Raw genomic sequence first — 22,185 nt, forward strand, 5'->3', positions numbered from 1 at the left:
GCTCTGGTGTCCCTGGCGGCCCAGCCTCTGCTGGTCTTTTCGACGCCAGGCCAGCTCAGCTCCCAGCGGTCCCCGGGCTCAGCGCCTGGGCCCCTGAGGCTGGCGGATAGTAGGGCAGGAAGAGGCTCTCAGAGGCGCAGCTCCTCAGGGCGTGGTACGTGTGGAGCAGCAGCCGTGGGAAGCGGTTTGTGAAGTACTGGACAAAGCTGTCAGGGACAGGGCCCAGCGCCTGCCGTACCTCGGCCGGGAGCTCCCTGTAGTGATGCTTCTGGAGGGGGCGGAGCAGAGACCCGGGCTTAGCTGGACCGGGCCTCCCCACCATCCAGGCCCCTCCCAAGCCCTGGAACACACCTTGTTTCTCACAGCACGGAGCAGGTCTCGCACCGATGTCCCCTTATACGACCGAAACCTTTTCAGATCTGTGGACGGGGAGGTCGTTGGCACAGCCGTCCCCGCGGGGCTCCCCTCGGCCTCCCGGGCCACCCGAGTCTGGCCTCTACCTGTGTGCAGCGGCACTGAGATGTGCTTGTGCCAGTCACTCCGGACCACCTCGGTGCCACCCGCCTCCAGCGCCATCACCAGCGGCCCCTGCTCAGGCTCCTTCTCCAGCCAGTCGCTGGCGTCCTAGGACCCACAGAGCTCCTGAGCCTCCTGAGCGGGCTCGGAGGCCACAGGCTAGGAGTGTCCTATGGCTGGGGCAGTGCCGCAGCCGAAGCTGCTCGGGTTAGGGTAAGTATTGCCTCCTATGGAGTGTGGCTTCTCTGTGCTGTGCAGGGTCTAATCCAACCGGTGACAGAGGTGCTGTCGTCCCCATTTTACAGATGAGCAAACAGGCTCAAGAGGCTCAAGGTCACACAAGTGGAATGGGCTGTCTGGGCACGGGTATAGCAGGAGAGACGACTAGGGCTGAAAGGAACGGGGTCTAGCCTCACACGAGGGGCAGCTGGGCTGGGGAAGCTGTGCTGAGGAGACCGTGCAGTGCCAAGATGGCAGTGTTCGGGAGTCTGGGCTCTGCCTTGATTGAGATAAGGATCTGGGCTGCCTGGAACAGGTAGACGAGTCTCTTTTCCCCCAGCCAATCTGGCTTCCCCTTTCTTGTTGCTCAGGACCCAAACTTGGGACTTCCTGGGGCTGCTCCCCAGATTTCCTCCTGACCTGGAAGAACTGGAGCTGCTTGGCTCTGCTCCAAAAGAAGGGGTGGGCCAGCACCTGGTGAGCAGAGGGACGGGCCTGGGGCAGGGGACTCAGCATGGCCTCCACCAGGTTCCAGGCAACGACCTTGTCTGTAGGGGCAAGAGGGAGAGATGGCTTCAGCCCCACGCAGGTTCTGCCCTGCTTCCCTCCTCTGCCAGCCCAGGTCCCCCTCACCGTGGGCCTCTTCCTCCAGGTGAGCCAGGCAGGGAGAGCCTGCAAGGATGTTTGCCTGGCGATAAAGACTCTCTCCGAAGGGGTGGCTGCCACCGGAAAGCACGTAGTAGAACACGCAGCCTGCAGAGAAGATGTCCACTGCGCTGGTCTGGGGGCCAGAGGGACAAGCATGAGGAGGAAGTCTCTGCTCCAGGAAGTCTGCCGGGCTACGTTCTCCCCTGGGCTGATAACGGCAGCGGGGGATCTGGCTCAGACTAGGACACAAGGACGCTTCCCAAGAGGCATCCTCTTGGCCCTAGATCCCCTCCCCTCTGCACTGTTGAAAGGGACCCACGGTTTTCATCCAGAATCTTTGCCTCTACTGAGCCTCTAGTTTAGGTGTCCAAGTGTCAGTCCTCCAGGTCTGGTGGGCAACACAACCAAGTGAAGCTGGGCACGCATGAGACGATCAGGCAGCAGTGAGGACGGTATGATCTGGTGCTGGCCCTGTCCACACATGGCCACTGGCACTTAGCTCCAGCTGGTTGCCTCCAGGGGAGTTTCTCGGTGGCAGAGCTTTGATTTTCCAAGAGAATCCAGAAATCTAGGCTCTTATGTGGAATTTCCCAGAAGTTAAAATATTGGCTGCTAATTTAAAAAATCAAAACCTGCACAGGCTCCTAACATCAGTGCTTTAGCCCTTGGGCCTCCAGGTTGCCAATCCTAGCTTTCTCTAAACTTCAGCGGTGGGGTGGCTTTGCCTGGTGACTGTCCTTACGTGTTACTCTCATCCATGCCTGTGACTTTCCCCTACACACCAACTCAAAAATCTGTAATCCTGGGGTCTCCAACTCAAGTGTCTCTGGGGGTCAGACACTGCTCTGTGCTCCAGTTATATCAGCTCATGTGATGCTCCCCCAAACCCTCCACATCGGGGTGCCTCTCCACGCTGGCTACACGTTACAGTCACTGGGGGTCAGTTACTGGGTGTGGGGCCCGGGCACCTGAATTTTCTTCAAGTTCCCCAGTGATTCTGCAGCACAGTAGAGATGAAAACTGTTTTCTAGTTCAGAGTTTCTCAACCTCAGTACTACTGACATTTTGGACCAGATAATTCTTCATCCTGGGGGACTGTCCTGTGCGTTGTAGCATGTTTCGCAAGCATCCCTGGCCTCTGCGCATTAGACGGCAGTAACAAGCCTCCCTTCCCCTGCCGAGTGTGACATCCAAAAATGTCTCCAGACATTGCCCAAAGGTGGCAAAAATCACCCCTGGTTGAGAACCACTGCCCTAGGTAAGAAGGGAGGAATTATCCCCACTTTACAGATGAAGAAACAGGCTTGGAGGAGTGACTGAAGGTCACACAGCGGGTGATCTGGAGGCCGGACAGGAGAGGCGCTGGGCAGGGAAGGATTCCTGCAGCCTGGGGCGGCGGGAGGACTCACGGGGCTGTCTGGGGGCAGGAGCTGCAGGAGCTCGGGCGCCATCCAGCCTTCTGTACCGGGGACGCCCGAACGGAGGCTGAAGCTGCAGCGGCCAGCGGGCAGCTTCTTGCAGAGGCCAAAGTCTGAGAGGACCACTCTGCCTCGGCCCTGGCTGTCGGGCCCCGCAATGAGGACGTTGCCGGGCTTCAGGTCCCGGTGCACTGTGAGAGCGGAGCAAAGTTGAGAGCTGAGGGGGGAGTCGGGAGCTTGGATGGAGGGCGGGAGGGGCCGGTACCTATGTGTAAGGAATGCAGGTGGGCCAGGCCCGCCATCAGCTGCTGCAGCGCCATCCCGGGCTCCAGGCCCCAGCCGTCCGTCTCCAGGTGTTCCACGTACTGGGGAGCGGCGAGGGGCAGAGCGTCACCCCGCGGCCCAGGACCCCGCCCCCCGCCCATCCCTGAGCACAAGCCTCACCTCCCGCAGCGAGGCCCGGCAGAGCTCCAGGGCGATGTAGTGGAACTGCGGTCCCCGCTCGGTGCAGAAGTAGCGGAGCACGTTGGGGTGCCTGTCAGACTCCTGCAGCAGCTGCACCTCCCGCCGGACCAGGCCGAAGCACTCACGGAGGAGTCGCTTGACGGCCACGGCCCGCCCCTCGAACTGTCCCCTGGGAGGTGGCGAGCGGAGGCCCGGAGGGCAGACGAAGGCAAAGGTTAGGAACTGTGCCCACCTCGGGGGTTCTCGGAAAGAATGGCTCTCCAAGGGACAGTGGCCATCCCCAGCCTGGCTCCTCCTGGCTGCGGCTCACCGGAAAACGAAAGTCCCGCCTGCCCCGCGGCCCAGCACGTCCTTGGGATTGAAGGAAATCTTCCCCACCACGGTGAGCTGCTCGGCTGAGGGGAGGGGAGAGGGAGGTCTCAGGGAGCCTCTGCCCACGGCCACCACCCTGCCCAGTCCCGGCTCCCCCACCTCGGCCCTTCTCCGGCCTCCCCCTTGCACGCCCCGCCTGGTGCCAGACTGCTTGGGTCCAGTGTCTCGTGCTGCCACTCAGTCCGTGTGAACTTGGGCGAGTGGCTTAACCGCGGTGCCCTGGTCCTCTCATCTGTAAAGTGGGACCTATGTAAGGATCCTGCACAATATTATCGTGAGGATTAATGGAAGAAAGGGTGGGGGAGAGGTTCACTCTACTGTCCTCTTTTATCCTTCTCCCTGTTTTGGCATCTTCTGCACAGGTTTCTTTCCTTTACCCACCCCCACCAGTTATAATAAACGCTTTCTTTTCTTTTTTTTTTTTTTTTTTTGCGGTACGCGGGCCTCTCACTGTTGCGGCCTCTCCCGTCGTGGAGCACAGGCTCCGGACGCGCAGGCTCAGCGGCCATGGCTCACGGGCCCAGCCGCTCCACGGCATGTGGGATCTTCCCGGACCGGGGCACGAACCTGCGTCCCCTGCATCGGCAGGCGGACTCTCAACCACTGCGCCACCAGGGAAGCCCAATAATAAACCCTTTTAACTGAGGAATTCGCTTCAAACAGGAAGGTGAGTTTTGGCAGCCGTAAGCATGAGGAGGGTGAATGCTGTTGCAGAAAAGACTGTCCTGGAAGAGGGCGAGGCGGGGTCAGTGGGCGTTTGGATGTTGAGCTGTCCCAGAGTTAGTTCTAGGGCAGCAGGGATTCCCAGAAGGCCTTGGTTTCCTGTTAAGAAGGATGGGGTTGGACTGTTACTGCTCTTCCTTTTGGGTTGCTTGCGAGAGACCCCTCACAATGCACCAGGCTGCACCTTGCTCAGATCCAAGGGGCCCCATGCTCGCAGCTAAGTGTATCTGGCGCCCCTAGAGTTGCGTGCCCCTCCGTGGCCCTGAGAACACTCTCCTTAGGAAGAGCTGCCAGCTTCAGTCTCTCTAATCAGCTCTAGGAAAAGCAAATGAAAATCAGCATCAGGGATCAGTGAGAAAAGTATTAAGCTGTCCCTCAGCACTGCTCTGGATTATTTGCTTAAACAGTCACTCTCATCTCCTGACGAGATGCAAGCAGTAACCGAAATTTGTATACCCTGGACGCTCAGGTGTGTGAGCCCAGGGCCTTGCTGGAAGCACATCGCCCACAAGTAAGATGGGCCTGTCTCTCCGGCAGCTCAGGAAGCAGGGACAGAGCTGTGGGAAAGCCTGTTTGAACCAGCCGTGTTCAGCTGGCTCCAGGTGAGGGTCCCTGAGCATTTCCGACCCCTCTTCTGTACCACTTGCTTCGTTCTGCTGCGTTTCCTGTCTCTTACATGTCTGCCTTCCCTGCTCTGGATGCCCTTGGCATGAGGTGAAGACTTGCTACGTGCTTTCTGGGTTAGATTCAGAACTAACTCTAGATTCAGGAACACCCTCAATGCTGGGATGGAGGCCAGACTTCTGGCCTTGAATGCAGAAATAATGAGCCGGGGGTTTTCCCTGGTGGCGCAGTGGTTAAGAATCCGCCTGCCAATGCAGGGGACACAGGTTCGAGCCCTGGTCTGGGAAGATCCCACATGCCGCGGAGCAACTAAGCCTGTGCGCCTCAACTACTGAAGCCCGCGCACCTAGAGCCCATGCTCCACAACAAGAGAGGCCACCGCAATAAGAAGCCCGAGAAGCCCGTGCACCACAACGAAGAGTAGCCCCCACTCGCCGCAACTAGAGAAAGTACGGGCGCAGCAGCCAAAAATAAATAAATTTAAAAATAATAATAATAATGAGCCAGGAGGCTCATTCTGCACAAACATATTCACCATTTGCTCAGCCTTCTATATCATGATAATGGAGAAGCAGCAAATGCAGGAGAGAAGTTCTAAAGTAATCAAATGTTGTCACATGATGGGGAAGCAGTGTACAGTCAGAATTCCCTCTGAAAACCTCAGGAACATGTGATGTATGGTGTTGCTTCTTTTACTCGGGTTGGGAAACCATTAAAGTGGTCACCTATTTTCATGCATATTGCCAAAATGCAAACAGAGGTAACATCCCAGAGTTGACCTGCTTTTGAGTTCCTGAGCTGCTACTTACTGGCTTTGTGAGCCTGGGGTGGGGTGCCATGAACCTTTCATTTTCTGTTCCATAAAATCAGCGTCATGATAGTATCCACCTCACAAAAATGTTGTGAATATCATACGAGTTCATGCATGCACAGCATTTAGAAAAGTGCCAGGTACACAGTAGGCGCTATATACATGTTAGCTCTCAGTGTTAACTCTGGTTCAGGCTTGATTGCGCCCACTTGCCGCTGAATGTACCATGTAGCTGGTGGTCCTGGAGGACACCCAACCAAGCACGTGTAGATGGATTTGTGGAGGTTAAATGAGAGTGGGACAGGACTCCACTGTAGATTTTGTGAACCATAAAAAGGTCCCGAGGAACGTTCCTCTCCCCGCACCAAGAGGAGAAGCAAGATTTCCAAGGTCAGAGTTCCTGACATAGATGTCCTAAGAATAAGAATAGGCTGCCACACAGTGCCAGAGTGGTGGGGGCTCTTTTGGAGAGTGGTTCTCGAAGCTTTTCTGCCATCTGCCACATTCGTTTATTTGACTCTCCCTGCACTAAAGATTTTTGATACACTGGACTCCATATTGTTGCCTATTGGATGGGCAAGTCCCAGCCTATTAACTCTGCCTGTTCCTCACACCTGCTCGGCACATATTCACTCCGTATATATTTATTCAGTTGAGAAGGGCTGTTTAAGAACCTGCAGTGGCCACTGTCAGTCACTGCCTCAACAGATATTCCCTGAGCCATGCTCTGGGTCGAGATTGCAGCAGTGAGCAAGGCAGGCTGAGCCCAAGAACCTGTTCTCCAGTTTGCCACAGTCCCATCACGCCCTATTCTCTCTCCTATGTGGCTGCTTCACTTGTTTACTTTATCCACCTGCCCTACCCATAAGCATGAGATTGAAACCTTCCTTTCAGCTTCCGGAATGTGTACCCTGCTTCCTCTCATCTCTGAACCTTCGCCTGTGCTACTGGTGCCACCTGGACTGCTTCTGCCCCCCTCCTCCCTGTTCACCTGGGTAATTCCTTCTTATCCTTGGGATCACAGCTTAGACTTGCCTTTCAGGACAATTCCCATGTCCCCATGTCTGAGCTACATGCCCCTCCTTTGTGTTCCTCTAGCTCCCTGTATCCTCCCCAACCCCATCACAGCATTTATCACAGAGCCTAGTAACAGCCTGTCCTTTCCTGGCTTTGCCTGGAGGTCATGAAAACACCAAAGTAAAGTTTATGAAAACTTTAAACGAAGAAAGTGAAAGAAATAGAAAATTCCAGAGGGAATCCAGTATTATATAGAGATTGTTACCATTGAGTTTTGTAACAAAGGTACCAAGCTCTAGCTGGGATTCTTGTCCTGAAGCACTGATATCACTTTGATTATTTTCTTATAGTGAGTAAAGAAGTTTAAGTGTTTTATATATCAAGAATGAGCCAGGGCTGGGATTCAACATACTTTCTTCTCCTCCTCTGAGGATTATTGGTATCTACGGACTCACAAGGGGACTGAGACGTCTGGGGAAAGAATTCCATCCTGTCAATGACTGGGACCGTGGACCGGGGTCATGAGGGACACCTGAAGGATGATGGCAGGAGGAACAGCAAGGTCATTTGACGAGAACCACCTGGGACAAGGTGGAGTCTGGGTCATCTGGGGAAAGACTTGGCTTGAGTCAGAAGGGCCAAGGAGATGAGTGTTTCAGGGTACAGTGGGGTGAGTATTACTTGGACCCACCCAGAACCAGTGAAGTGACTGGAACTGCAACTCTCAGGGCTCAGGCAACTCGGCAGTGGGGGACTTTCTACAAGAGCTGAGCCCTGAGGAAGAGAGCTGCTTCCCTCTCAGCACAGGGAGGTGAACGCAAGGGGGAACTTTGGGAGCAGCACGGGAGCATCACGCCAAGCATGGGGCGGACTTCATGCTGAGTTAAGGGCACAGCAGAGTGCCTCCAAGGCTCCAAGGCAGTGGTTTTTGCGGTTTGACAGGAGGGTCCAGCAGCAGTTCACACAAAGGACCGAGGCCAGCCCAGCCCGGAGCCAAAGAAACGAGAGAAGTAGCCTGGACTGACCACTAAAAGCATGTGGAAGTTCCCCTGGGGCATCCCACAGATTCCAGAGGAAGCTTGAAAGGGCTTGTTTATAGGATGAAATTGAGAAAAGAGAAGAGAAATGTTTAAAAAATAAAAAGCCCTAAAGAGAAAAGGAACCAAATGGTACCTAGGTGATTTACTATTATTGTTACCAAATCCAATGTTATTTTAACACAAATATTAATAACATCACGTAGTCTGATTTAATAGTAATGGTGATGTAACCTCTCATAATGAAGTGATGTCATGGGGTGGGTGTTATTATTCCCATTTGACAGATAAGAGAACTGAAGCTCAGAGGAGTTAAGCAATTCATCAAAGTTAACAGTTCGTAGAGTTAGATCTATACCCAGTTCTATCTGCATCCAGGGTCCTTAAACATAACGACAACAGTAAAAATGATGGCAAACGTTTTTAGAGGGCTTAACTACATAGCAGGCACAATTTGAAGTTCTCTCCTATTAACTCACTTAAGCTTGGCTACCCCACTACAGTGGCTTCTAATATACCGACTTTGAAGCTAAACCTGCCCCTCCCTTTTCTGTCCCTGACTTTGTCCTTTCCTGTTCATGTCAGCTCACCTTCAGGGTCTTCGAGTGGCTGGTCTTGCTCTGGGGGGTTTTGAAACCTCTTCCGGCTCCGTGGGGTGGCCCCGGAGGGCTGGGACTGAGCATCCCATGAGATGTGAGAAGGGCCTGCAGGTGCCAGGGGAGCCTGCTGCCACCGCTTCTCTGCCAGCTGCTGTTGCTGCTGCTGAAACATGGGGGCCTAAGAGGGCCCAGCCTTGGCCAGCCCCTGACCCATGATGGGCCCAGAAGCTGTGCCTGAGATGGCCTGTCCCTGGAGCATTGGCATAAACAGCACAGTATCAAGGGCTCTGGGAGCTGCTAAGAGGACAGCAGGGGGCAGAATTGGATCTGGGTGAGGGAGAAAGTTGCCAAGTGGTCTTGGAGAGGAGGAGCTAGGAGTTCCCCCTAGGAAGACCGTAAGGTGGACCTGAGGCCAGGGATGATGGGCTTACCTGCCTCATCAGGAAGAGAATCCATCCTCCCAGGAGGAGAGCAGTGAGGCTGGCTGCCAGCAGGTCTTGGGGTCCCAGTCCTAGATACAGGTCTGGGGTTTTCTCTTCAGGATGCAGCTCCAGGTTTGAAGGTTCCTCCCGGCTCAGGCTCAGGAGCTGGGGACAAAGAACCTTTCACTCTTAGCAGCCCCTCCCACTGTGGAACCCCTAACACTTCTTCATGACCCAGTATAGAGCTGGGCTTAGCTGAAGGGGTGATGAGTGAGTGGTGGGAAACATGGCCCTCTCCATGGTGCTGAAACACCATGGTGCCCCAGTAGACTGGACTTTCAGACCTAGCTGAGGACCAGCAATTTCCTGGGGTATCACTAAAAATTCAGATACTCTTGGGGCACCACCAAAAAATTCAGATATCCACCTCCAGAGATTCTGAATTCAGCGGGGGTTGGAATGGGCTCCTAGGTGATTCTGATAAGCAACCAGATTTGAGAATTATGTCTCAAGGTCATGCCTGTTCCTTCTAAACTTGAACTATTAGCAACTCTTGTCCAGTTCTCTCCCAGGAGGACATGCTTTTATAGTTTTTCCATTTTCATTTTCTCATTTGATAAATATTTTGTAAACTTTAAACTGAAGAAGAATAAAGAGAACTGTGACCCATGTTTCACAATTTAGATAGCCAATATCTTTTTAACACTTCTAACACTCTTCTGGCAATAATGACAAATGAAAGTTTTCCTTCCGAGAAATTGTGAGGTCAGTTGACCCACCCCTGAATGTTATTCCTAGAAGCCTGAGGAAAAGGTCCAAGGGCTGCCTACCCCTGCCACATCTCCCCCCATGCCCTCTGCCCCTCTAGCACTGACCTCCAAGAAGAGAGCTGGGGACTGGATGCCTCCTGAGGGTCTGGTCCCAGAAGTCCCACTCCCTGGGGTGGGATGGAATCTCAGCATGGTGGTGTGCAGGGCTGGGGGTGGCTCGTGGTGTCCTAAGGGGCAGGGAAAATGTCAATGGGTTGGAGGTGATCTCAGCCTTCCAGCTCATAAAGTGAGCTCACAGGTCCTTTATCTACTCTAAATTTGGGTAGAGGGGGTCTCACCAATGAGAAGCCACTGGCTAGGGAGGGCTGTACTGCCTGAGGGGTATCTGACAGCAGTGCTAGGTGAGCCCTCTCGCTCTCCTGAGACTTGGAGTGTCACCTCATCTGTGGTGGGGCCATCCGTGGGGGCCAGGGTCAGTCCACGAGGCTATGGCAGAAGATGGAGAGTCAGGAGTGGTGGGGGGAGACTTCTCTCCTGCTCCATCCCCTCTTTCCAGCCCCTCAGAGACCACTTCTCACCACTAGGGCCACCCCTGTGTGAACCAGTGCTTTAGACACATAGAAGCCAGCTTCATCCTTCCCCACATACAGCGTCATCCTAGTGGGGGAGAGGAAAAGGGGAGAAGAATGAGTGATGGTGGTGGGTAGTTTCAGTCACCATAGTACCCGTGTCCTTGTGTTATCCCCGCCCACACTGACTCTGGGCTGGGCCAAGTGACTTGCTTTGGCCAGTGAGACAATAGCAGATGTGACACAAACAGTCTTGAGAAATGCTTGTGCACTGGAGTTTGCCCTCTCATGGGGTTCTTTGGAACCCCGGGACCACCAAGGAAGGAAACCCAGGCTAGTCTGCGGGGCATGCGAGACCTCATTTGACATCCCGTAGGCTAAATAGTCCACCAACTACGAGAGAGCTGAGTGAAGCTATTCTAGATTGTCCAGGCCCAGCCAAGCCACCATCTGGCTTCTCAGACCAGAAAACCACCCAGCTGGCCCACAGAATCTTAAAAAATAATGAATGTTTGTTTTGAAGCTCTAAATTTTGGGGCTGATTTGTTATATAGCAAAAGCTAACTGATACAAACTCTATAGTCATTGTTTCTAAATCTATTTCTAGCCCAGACCTCTTCCATGAGCTCAAGCTTCTAAATCTGAACTCATCTCCTCATTCCTTAGCTGCTCCTCCCCCTTCTTCCCCCACTTCCTCCTCACCCCCACCACTTCCTCCTCCAGTGCTCCCTACCTTTGAAAAGGACCGCACTCGTGCTCCTCTAGAAACCTGAGCATAATGGTTGACTCCTTGCTCTAATCACCAAAATTGTACTGGTTTTTCCTCTTAATATCTGTTACCCTCCACTTATTTCCATCTCTAGCGTTTCTGCCCTGGTCCAAATTGTCTTCATCTCTTGCCTGAACTAATGCAATATTCTGTGATCACTTCCTCCCCACAACTCTAAGATACTCTTCACACTGCAGCCAGTTATCTTTCTGAATGAAAATATGATCAAATCACTTCTTTGCCTAAGACCCTCTAGTGGCTTCTCCTTAGCCTTGTCCCAAACCCTTTAAATGATCCTACAAGATCCCTGTTTAACAGCCTCAGACCTTATTCGCTGCTCAGAGCCGTGCTCCAGCCTTATTTGTTTTGTGAATTTAATCTGTTCCCTGGTTGCCATGATCTCTCTCTCTCTCTCTCTCTCTCTCTCTCTCTTGTTTCCTCTTCATCCTTTAGGTTTCAACTTATAGGTCCCTTCCTCTAGGAAGCTTTCTATGATTGCCTTCTGCCCCCAGTCTTGATTTCGGTGCCCTTCCTATACATTCCCACGACACCCTATTCTTCTCTTATCTCATCCTTTATCATACCATATTATGATTACGTCTTTACATACCTGTCTCCCCCACTAGACTCTGAGATTTCTGTAGGTAGGAACACTGGCTGTATTACTGTACTCCCAGAGCCTAGCAAGCAATTGCTACATAGCAAGTGCTCAATTAATATTTGTGGGATGAACTGAAAGAACGGATAATCCCCAATTTTCCCAGTCTGTCTCCCGGCTCCCCAAGATGGGGACACTAATGTATTTGGTGTTGCAAGGAAGGGTCATATTTAAAGTTTTTAACAATCAGTAAACACATAGTACCTACCAAGCAGAACAGGTGCCAGCTGTAGCACTGGGGTGGAGACATGGAGGCCCCTCCTAGGCCAGACTTTACCCTATCAGTTGCTGAACAGTGGGGCCATCCAGGGGGTCCTGGGAGCACATGGGGGGTGGTGCAGGGCACTGGTTATTTACCAAACTGCTTGAAATATTTTGACCCCTGGTTCAGCTGCACTGGCGTGTCATGGTCGAACATCACACCTGCCCATTGGACCTGGGCTACAATACTTGCAGAAGCTCCTCCCCAGTCCCCAGGCATGGGCACTTACAGCAGCTGGGTGTCTAAGGCAGAGAAGTGAGTGGCAGTGTCCTGGGGGCCTGAGGCGGGCAGTTGGATGTGGCCCCAGCGGAGGGCAAGGTAGTGCAGGGTGTCCCGAGCCAGTGTGAGATGGGGCAGCTGGCGCAGGCTGTCCTGGTGCCATGTGTAGACGCCCACCACAGGTACGCCTAAGTCCTGGGTCCACAGCACCGCCCCGCTTCCTGGGTCCACCGTTAGCAGCAGGCCCATCCCACAGGATGCCAGGTAGCTCGTGTCTGCCAAGAAAGATGGCTGTGGAGATGTGGTCAGGGAGCCTTGACCTGAGGCACCTCGGAGCATCTTGAGGTGGGGAAGCTGCTCTGAGGGTGGGCCATCAGGAGGGCCACTCGGGTACGTGGATGTCAGGTGAGATCACCTGGAGGGTAATCAGGACATAGGAAGTTCACTGGGTCACTTTGATCAGGGTCAACTGGCAGCTGTATAAGACGTAGGGGGTCAGTCATGGTCATCCAAAGGCGACTCAGGTGTGTGAATCAGTCCTTGTCGCTTAGGATGTGGGGTAGTCAGTCATGGTCTGGCTGCTGGTCAATCAGGGTGGTCTGGAGACATGTGGGTAACGTGGAAGTCATTTAGAATGCGAAGGGTGTCAGCCAGGGGCCCTGTGGGTGTCACCTGTGATGTGTCAAGGTCGCCTGCATGAGTTCTCATGTGGAATGGTGGAGTCAGGGTCTGAGGGGTGGCTTAGGGCACCTTTGGGGTCACTCAGGCATTTGGGAAGGAGAGTTATTATTTTTTTTAAAACACAACATGATTATATTTTAATACACAACCAAAATACAAAACACCATAGTAAATTGATGGCAATAAAATATGGCATTTCATTTGCATTGCATGACAAATGGTTAGCATCCTTAGTCATAAATGAGTTCTTAGAAACCAGTAACAAAACACTGATATACCAAGGGAAATGAAACAAAAAAAAAAAAAGAAGAAGATGAAATAACCCAAGGGTTATTATATATATTATATATATAATATTATATATATTATTATATATATATTATAACTAGAAGGGTTAAGCATATATGATGACTGAGCTGAACAATAACAGAAGAAAAGCAATTTCTTTGTAACATCATATTACCAAAGATTAAAAATCTAACATTTGTACAGTTTTAGGAAACACAGGGAAGGACAGTTATAATATCAAGGGGGTGGTGAGTCTGGGGGAGGTCACTTAGGGTCATCTGTCAGGGGTCGTTCAACATTGGGGGACTGCTCAGGGTGTGCAGGGGTTGTTTGGGGTCACTCAGGAGGTGGGAAGCACACAGGGTGACCTGGCTGGGCTCATTGGGAGTGCAGAGGAATTAGGATGTTAAGAGCTGCTCCGGGTACAGGAGGGTCAGGCTGGGTGTCGAGAGGGGTCACTTAGGGCTGTCTGTCAAGGGTGTGTCATTCAGTACGTGGGGTCCCTCAGGAGTTCAGGTGGGTCAGAATGTGGTGGGGCTTGGTCGTGGATACCACTCAGGGTTCCCTGAGTTGGGGACCTTGCTCCAAGGTGGAGTCAGAGAAGGGAGGCACTCACATTTCCCAGGTGAGCCATCCACGGGGGCTGCTGAGTAGCGGCGGTAGGTGGTGTTCCAGCGCAGGGCTGGGGCCCTGGGGTCGTGCATGGTGACCGTGTACTCTGGGGACACCCAGAAGCCGGGTTACCAGGAGCGCCCATATGGTTCTCCTCCACTCCCACCCGGGGAACATCATCTCATGGGGGCGGGGGCTTCCCGAGCACCCAGCCTGGAGGCCAGAGTCTGCAAGCAGCATCAGGATAGCAGAAACCAGCTCTGTTTTGGTCACTGCTGTGTCCCCCGCTCCTTGTTCAGTGCTCAGGGAAGTGTTTGTTGACTGAGAGAGTGATTGACTGGCCTGGACCCAGCCTGGATAGCAATTGCCAGGCCTGGGCAGAGCAAAAGGGGGGCTGCCCAGAGCTCGGGGAGCAGCTGGGGCCCGACTCACGTGTCCGGCCGATGTAGAGGCGGGGGGTAGAGGGTCGCTCTGTGGTCAGGGTCATCTGTGTCTTCCCTGATTCAGGGTCCACCACAAACCAGGCATCCTGCTTCCGGCCTGTGGAGGTGGGAAATGTGCTCGCTCTCAAGATGGCCTGGAGAGGGTGTGCAGCCTCTCCGTGCTGTCCCTAGCTGGCCCGTCCTGACCTAGGTCCAGTCCCTGCTGGACCAGGACCCCAGGCTGGAGAGATGCTTACCTGTATAGAAGACGCCGTCAGAGCTGCGACAGGGGGACGCATGAACCAGCTCGGGGATGGTGAACGGCAGTCTCTGGGGAGTGGAAAGAGCAGAGAAGCACATACAACTTATTCATTAGGTACAATTATTATCATATCCATTCCCAGAGGGGCTAAGTAATGTGGCTAATATCACACAGCTGGTAAGTAGCAGAGCCAGGCCTTGAGCGTAGCCAGTTAGTTTCCAGAAGCCTCACACTGAACCACTCTGCTACACAACCTCTTAAGGAGCTGCAGAAAATCCCACTCCAGTGCCAAGATGCCACCTGATCACATGATCCTGGCCTGACCACCTCAAAAACACTTGATGAGACTTGAAAACTTCAGTGGCCATGACAGCCTTGGAGAGGCTGGGGAACTGTTCCACCCAAGAGACATGAGGACCAAATGCAAGGGGTGATCTTGGTTTGGGTTCTGGACTGGAAACAATAAAGCACACCGTTAGGAACTTGAAAAAATTAATCTGGATTGTGGATTAGATAACACTATTGTATCAATGTTAAATCTTCTGATTTTGATAATTTACACTCAGGCTATGTAGAAGAAAATCCTTGTTTTAGGAATACACAATGACGCTTTAGGAGTAAAGGAGCGTAATGTCTGCAACTCATTCTCAAATAGTTTGGAAAAAGAAATTTTATATACACGTGTAATATTATCCATCTATTAAGAGAGAATGATAACGTGAAAGTGATAAGATGTTAAAAACTGATGCATCTGGGTAAAGGGAATAAACAATTGCTCTGAACTATCTTTGCATTTTTTCCTTACATTTGAAATTATATCAAAGTGAAAAAAATCCCCAAACTCCACATACAGAGCCCTTGCCAGACAGCACCCCAGGCACAAGCCAGTACTGAGGGAAAGAGAGTCGGAGCTTCCCGGGGGCTCAGTCAGGACAGACAACAAAAGAAGTCCATACAACCTATAGTTGGTATGGTTAATGCATGACAGGGGAGCACATGAAGTTGAGGGTACCTGATGCAGATGTGGGGGACTGAAGATGGACTGATGGAAGAAGTTCAGTTGTTTATTCATTCATTCAACAACCGTTTAATGAGCACCTATTACTAGCCAGGTGCTGGGACTCTGTTGTAACCAAGACTGACCAAGTGCCCTTCTGCACAGAGTTACATTTCTGGTGTGTGTGTGTGATAATAAACAAAAACACATAAACCCTAATACCATAATGCCAGATAGTGGTAAACATTATTAAAACAAACTCAGAGAACCAGGATAGACACTGATTTGAGATGTTATTTCACATAGCCCAGCTAGGGAGTAAGAACCCAAGCCAAGGGAGGAGGGAGCCGCAGGGTCATGTGGAAGGAGAGTGCTCTGGGCAGAGGGACAGAATGCTGAGACCAACAGGCAGGGCCACCTGCCTACCAACGGGCATGTTTAAGGAACAGCAAGGAGGCCAGTGCACCGGGAGTGGGGATGGAGAGGGGCAGAGTGGCCGAAAGTGAGGTCAGCTGGAGGCAAGACCACGGATTGGGAAGGAGTTTGGCTGTTAAGTTGGGCCTTGAGGGGTGAGTAGGAGACAGCCAGGGGAAGGGGAGCACTTCTCACAAATATTCTGCTGCTTCTTCTGGGCTCCTGGTGGTTTATATTTCTTTTCCTGCTTAAAGTGGGCACAGCCATGAGACTTGCTTTAGCCAGAGGGAGGGAGCAGAAGAGACCAGGTCCACATGGATACTCCAAGAGCCAGGGTGTGCTTCACCTCGTTCTCCTTTTCTGCTTTGGTGACTGAGAAGCCTCGGTTGAGATGGAGTGTCTAACCTCTTGGGTCTCCAGTAGACCACAGTGTACAGAGCCCCCGGGGGACCAACGTTGGTCATATGCTGTAAGCAGGAAGCAAGCTCTGTGGAGCCACGGAGATTTGTGTGCTGTTGTTGCAGCGTGCTGCGACTCATCCTGACTGAGTTGGGGAAGTAGAGGCAGAATGGAAGAGGGTTCCAGACTCTTGGGGACAAGCTGGGTGAAGCCCCAGAGCTGGCACATTCAATAAATTGATCGGTGTGTGTATGCATGGGTGCCTGTAGGTGAGCGAAGAGACTGCACAAGTGAGCTGGCCCTGATGTGCTATGTCAGGGCGACTGGACTTTATCCCACATGCAGGGAGAGTGGTGCGACTCACAACCACACCTGTCCATAAGACCCAGTGATGACCCCCAGAGCTGGATGGGACTGGAGGTCCACTCTCCACCCGGCCCTCCCCATGGGAGACATACTTGTTTAGATTCCATCAGTGGGCGCCCTGTGCTCTGGCTTCCAGTCGGGGGCTGGAATACGGGGAGGGGCAGAATCAGGGCGAGTGTTCCTGGGTCTCCTCTCCACAGAGTCATCGAGGGCTGGCTGTGTCCCTCCCCCAAAGGCCTCAGCTCCTTCCAGGTGGCCCTCTCCTCCAGCCCCCTCTGGATCCTTCCCCTCCTCTGAGCTTAGGGCTGATAAATGGCACCCCACGGTATGGGCCATAGGACACAGCACCCTGCCCTGCGGTTTCCTACCTCGGCCCACACCTTTGTAAGCAATCCCGTTAATAAAACCGCCTCAAACTCTCCCGTTGTAGTGTGCCACCTGTTTGCTGGGACCTTGCCTGCTTACATACTATTTCTTACCAATTCGGTTTCCTAAATCACATGCGTAAGAGCATCCTGGTAGGCATCCCATGGCACAGTCAGAATTCTGACACTACCTGACTCTGCGCTTGGCCACGTGACCAGCTTTGGCTGATGAGACTTTAGTGAATGCGATGCAGTCGGCCCTCCCTATCCGCTGGCTCTGAACCCACAGATTCAGTCAAATGCAGATTGAAAATATTTGGGAAAAAAAAGTTCCAGAAAGTTTCAAAGAGCAAAACTTGTATTTGCCGCACACTTGGCAACTATTTACATACCATTTGCATTGTATTAGATATTATAAGTAATCTAGAGATGGTTTAAAGTATTTGGGAGGGGGACTTCCCTGGTGGTCCAGTGGGTGAGACTCCGCGTTGCCAATGCAGGGGGCCTGGGTTCGATCTCTGGTTGGGGAACTAGATCCCGCATGCATGCCGCAGCTAAAAGATCCCACATGCTGCAACTGAATAAAGATCCCACATGCTACAACTAAGACCAGGCACAGCCAAAATAAATAAATAAATATTAAAAAAATAAAGTATATGGGAGGATGCGTGTAGGTTATATGCAAATACTATGCCATTCTATATAAGGGACTTGAGCATCCTTGGATTTTGGTGGTGGGGACGATTGACCTGTGGATACCAAGGGACGACTGTATAAGCAAAGCTTGAAAAATGTTTATGCACTGGCCTCACCCTCTCTTGCTGCTTCTGGTTCCTTTGTTGATACCATGTGAACAAGCCCAGGCTTGCCTGTTAAAAGATGAGAGACCCCTGGCCCAGTTGCCCCCATCAAAAGCCAGCCAACTACCAACAGTTTTCAGAAAGAGAGCCAGCTGACCAGCAGCGGACCAGAGATGCTTGGGCAAACTCAGTCAAGGCCACCCAGCTGAGTCCAGCCTAAATTGTCATCTCACAAAATTATGAGTTAAATAAATTGTATTTTAAGTTTGAGCTTTGGGGCAATTTGTTATTTAGCACAAGCTAACTGATATATAGGTTTCCCCTTAAAACCCTCAGAGTCCCCTGGAGAACCCCCCGTGACGCCCTCAGAGGCCTGACAGTCATCCAGTCAGCCTGCTCTGCAGACACAGCCAGAGTCACCCTACCACCCCCTTTCAACAGATCCCTCCAGACAGCCTTCCCCCAGTGCTCTCAGACTTAACCCTCTGCAGGACACTTGGATTCTGACCATACAGCCCCCCACCCTTTCAGTGCTCTGGCTGACAGAAGCCCTGACCCTCACCCATCCCAAGCACTGTAGGAAACACACCATTAATCCCTGTTGTTTCTGCGTCCCCAAGATGTACAGGCTGCCATCAGCTGGGTCTGAGAGAAAGGCTGTCCTGTGGGGCAGAGAGGAACGGGGGAAGGTTGGATGCACGCCCCCTGGTTCCAAGAGGGCCCCTCCCCTCCAACTTCCCCGCCAGTAGGAGCCCACCCTCGAAGGAGGCACCACAGAGCTCCAGACCCAAATCTTTTCCCTTACTTCCAGCCCACCCACCCCTCCAGGCAACTATGGCCTCCCCATCTCTCAGTTGCCCGCTCCTTGGGGTCCACTTACTCTGTGACATACATTGGCCCCTGGATGATCGGATCTGTAGGGACAGGGACATGAGCATGAGTAGACTCCCCGTTGAAAGGCATACCTCACATTGGTGCTTACTGTGTGCCAGACACCAAGCCAAGCATTTGTCACGAGTGTAATGTAATCCTCCCAAGAACTCTGTGAGGTAGGGTTGTTACCCTTGGCCCCATTTTACAGGTGAGGACGTTGAGGCTCAGAGAGGTGAAGTGACTTTCCCAAAGTCACACAGCTGGTAAGTGGTAAAGCTGCCTGCAGACACCTGCTTATTGGATTCTAGACCCCATGTTCTCATCGTCCACGCCAAGGTGACCTCCCCCCAACGCGAGATCCAAGGAGGGAGGAGTGACTGCCCTTGCTTACCGTCTTTCAGCGTCCACTTCAAGTCCCCTGTCTGCTTGATCAGTGCGTGGAGACTTCCATCCAGGGTGGACACGAACAGGAGGTTCTCTGGTGTGAAGCTCTGAACCTGCAGTGGAAACAAAGTCACCTCTTCTGAGAGGCCTGGGACCGCCCTAGTGCTTGCTCCAGGCAGGGCTGGCTGGGACTCCCCTTCCCCTAGAGGGAAACAGAGAAGGAAGGAAGGAGGCTTGGGGAAGCTGCTGGCTCCACCCACTGACCTCCACGACCCTAGAGAGGGGTTACGGTGGGAGCCGGGGCGCCTGGCTCCTTTACAAAAGGACTTCAGTGACCCTTACAGCCTCCCTAAGAGATTGGTGCTATTATTCTCACCATTGCACAGGTGAAGGAGACTAAGGCTCAGGAAGGTTAGGTAATTAGCCTCCAGCCACACAGATAAATGGCAGAACCGGGACTTGAACCACCAGCTCTCTGGTTCCAGTGCCCGGTCCCTTTCTCCTTTGCCTCCCCCAGCCCATTCCGTCTCCCCAAACCGGCCCAGCTGCTTTTGGTGCCAGGCTCCAGCGGGCCCCCTGGACCAAGTTGGGGGTGGCCAAGGGAGGGAGGGCTGGTGCTGCCCTGCGTCTGGCCCCTGCTGGGCTAACTCACCTGCTCCAGCCCTTCCTTGAGCAAACAGGGTGGGGCTGAGCTCCTAGCAGGAACCCTAACATCCGGGTGGCCTAGCCGCACCCCTGCAAAGGCCACATCCTGCTCCAGGACCCTCAGGCTTGGGGCCAAGCCAATGGTTTTGGAGTAGAGTCAGGAAACTGCCTTCTGGCCCTCTCTTCTCCCGGCCTGTTTTTTTTTTTTTTTTTTTTTTTTGCGGTACGCGGGCCTCTCACTGTTGTGGCCTCTCCCATTGCGAAGCACAGGCTCTGGACGCGCAGGCTCAGCGGCCATGGCTCACGGGCCCCAGCCGCTCCGCGGCATGTGGGATCTTCCCGGACCGGGGCACGAACCCATGTCCCCTGCATCGGCAGGCGGACTCTCAACCACTGCGCCACCAGGGAAGCCCTCCCGGCCTGTTTTGTGATCTGCAGCGTGGCAGGAGGGAGAGTGACCTGGAGAAGAAGCTGCAGACTGATTGCCCACTGCTGAGTTTTGTTTGACCATCATCGGTTTTAAAATTTCGTTTATAATTAGCTACCAATTTTTTAAAAATTGGAAAGATTTCACTTAAAATCAAGATTTCTCATTTTTCTCATTTCTAGTTTTTTTCTTATTTTTTCTGGAAACACCCGATCTGGCCACACTGTGCTCATATTCCTACTTGGCAACCATCGGGTGGGTCCTGAGCTGGAAGTGGGCACGGGGTGGCATGAGCAGTTGTTTCTATGATGCCAATAACTGTTCCGGGGGCTCCAGGCTGGACACGTGGATTCTAGTCCTGGCTTTGCCTTCTCACTGCCATTTCTATAAGATTGGACTTTTCCGCTCCCGGCAGGGCTGCACCAGATACCCATACCTCCGGCTTATTTATCCCAGAGGTTGTGAATCAGGGCTCCAGTCACGGGTAAGGCGGGGGAGCGTTGTGATCCGCCTGAATTTGTCTGTAGAGCTGGGTGTATGGGCGCATTTCTCGACAGAGGACCTTCAAGTGGATCCTAAGTTCCAAGGAAGCCGGGGTTCCAGAAGCTTTAGGAGGCCTGGCAGGAAAGCGAGGGTCCCCTCCCTCCACCTCCATCCCCACCCCCATGCTGCAGGACGCGCGGGGTGTTGGGTCTACCTGCGCTCTTCCGCGCGGGCAAGTCTCTCCAGCTCGTGGGGCAACCGGCAACTCCCCAAAGCTAGGAATTTTTCTCAGGCCAGGGGCCGACTTGGGGCGACCCGGACCCGGGGGAGGGAGAGGCGCCCGCTGTGGTCCCGCCGCGCCCCAGCCGTCTGCGCCTCCGGCCCCGACCTTGGAGGCTCCGCGTCCGCCCGCTTCTCACCTGTGGCCCGAGCGTCCCGAGCAGCGCCGCGAGCTGCAGCAGGAACGGGGACCAAGGGCCGGACTCCCGGGCCGCGCTCGCCATAGCCCGCATAGACGGCGTCCACACAGCTGGCCTGGTCCCCGGGGCCTCCAGGGGACCGCACGGCTCCCGCCCGGCAGGAAGAGACTCCGCCCCGGGCTGGGCCAGTTGGGCACGCAGAGACCGGGGCGCAACCTCAGCCCGTAATTCTGCTCTTTCCCCCGCCCTTCCCATCGCACTCACACCTGCTCCCCTCGGTCATCCCGCAAGGGATGGCTCTGAGCTTTCCTGGAAAAGGGATTTTACCAACGGCGGCCCTTATGGAGAATGTACCACCTGCCAAGTATTGTACCAAGTGCTTTACATCCATCATTAACTCATTTAATCTTCACAGCATTTCCCATGTAACAGCTGGGGCTCAGAACTGGGATTCAGATTCAGATGTCTGACCTCAGAGCTTGTGCTCTTTGTTACTATACCAGTAGCCTCTACTGAGAAATGATAAACGACAGATTAATTGGTTGGGTCAGTTATACATTCAATAAATATTTATCTATTATCCCAGGCTGGGAAGCAGGAGAGATAAGGTCTCTGTTTTCATAGAACTTGCAGATTCCTAAGCGTTAGATATCAAATGCACACATGAAAGGCTGCCTGGCTATGGCAGTTACAGTCCTAGCTGCAGGCAGACTTGGTTCAGGGACGGCCTGCAGGGGTCCAGCTGGTTTTCAAGTTTTGACTCATTCATTTCTCCTTCATTGTGTAAAAATCCCTGCTGATTTGAGGGTCGTGCAGCCTGGCTCTGCCACCATCTCCCCCTCCTCCTCTTTGTCATCCTTGGCCCTCAGGTCACACCGCCCACAGTCAATGAAGACTTTGCTGGCTGGCCCAGAGCTTTCATCCCCACCCCCAACTCTGCTGTCATCACAGGTGTCTTCAGTGTCACCTGCTCCTGCACGCTGACCCTGACCCACACTGTAATCAGCTCATGGTCACCCAGGCTTGCCCAAGTAACTCCAAGTAAATCTTGCCTGGCTGGCATCTGCATTCACCAGCTGCTGGGCAGGGAGAAGTGCTAGGGGCTCACGGGTGCCTGCTTCTCTACAGAATTGCCCTTGGCCACTGGAGCAGCCCAGTGCCCCCTGCCCATGACTGACGGACATGGGGTACAAAAGACTGGCCCTTTTGCCTCAAGGTGGAACCAACTCT

General features: G+C 53.1%; 1 protein-coding gene across 4 annotated transcripts; it reads right to left on the bottom strand.

Moving 5' to 3' along the window:
- Window positions 1-55: 55 nt before the first annotated feature.
- ERN2 (endoplasmic reticulum to nucleus signaling 2) lies at window positions 56-21,039 on the bottom strand (the record flags this gene model as incomplete). Of its 4 annotated transcripts, none has more annotated exons than XM_079719382.1 (22): window positions 56-268; window positions 352-419; window positions 501-624; window positions 1,156-1,283; window positions 1,369-1,516; window positions 2,793-2,992; window positions 3,067-3,166; window positions 3,246-3,435; window positions 3,577-3,661; window positions 8,441-8,606; window positions 8,881-9,036; window positions 9,747-9,868; window positions 9,980-10,127; window positions 10,220-10,298; window positions 12,129-12,393; window positions 13,704-13,805; window positions 14,132-14,239; window positions 14,379-14,451; window positions 18,314-18,386; window positions 18,605-18,638; window positions 18,989-19,094; window positions 20,956-21,039. In XM_079719382.1, 22 exons carry the CDS (start codon window positions 21,037-21,039, stop codon window positions 56-58), a joined length of 2,772 nt encoding a protein of 923 aa, XP_079575508.1. The 4 variants fall into 4 exon arrangements, with proteins under 4 accessions (XP_079575508.1, XP_079575507.1, XP_079575506.1 ...); XM_079719381.1 differs by having other exon boundaries at window positions 8,441-8,612; XM_079719380.1 differs by having other exon boundaries at window positions 8,441-8,615.
- Window positions 21,040-22,185: the final 1,146 nt, after the last annotated feature.

The sequence above is a fragment of the Hyperoodon ampullatus genome (assembly GCF_949752795.1).
Source record: "Hyperoodon ampullatus genome assembly, chromosome: 14".
Taxonomy (NCBI): Eukaryota; Metazoa; Chordata; class Mammalia; order Artiodactyla; family Ziphiidae; genus Hyperoodon; species Hyperoodon ampullatus.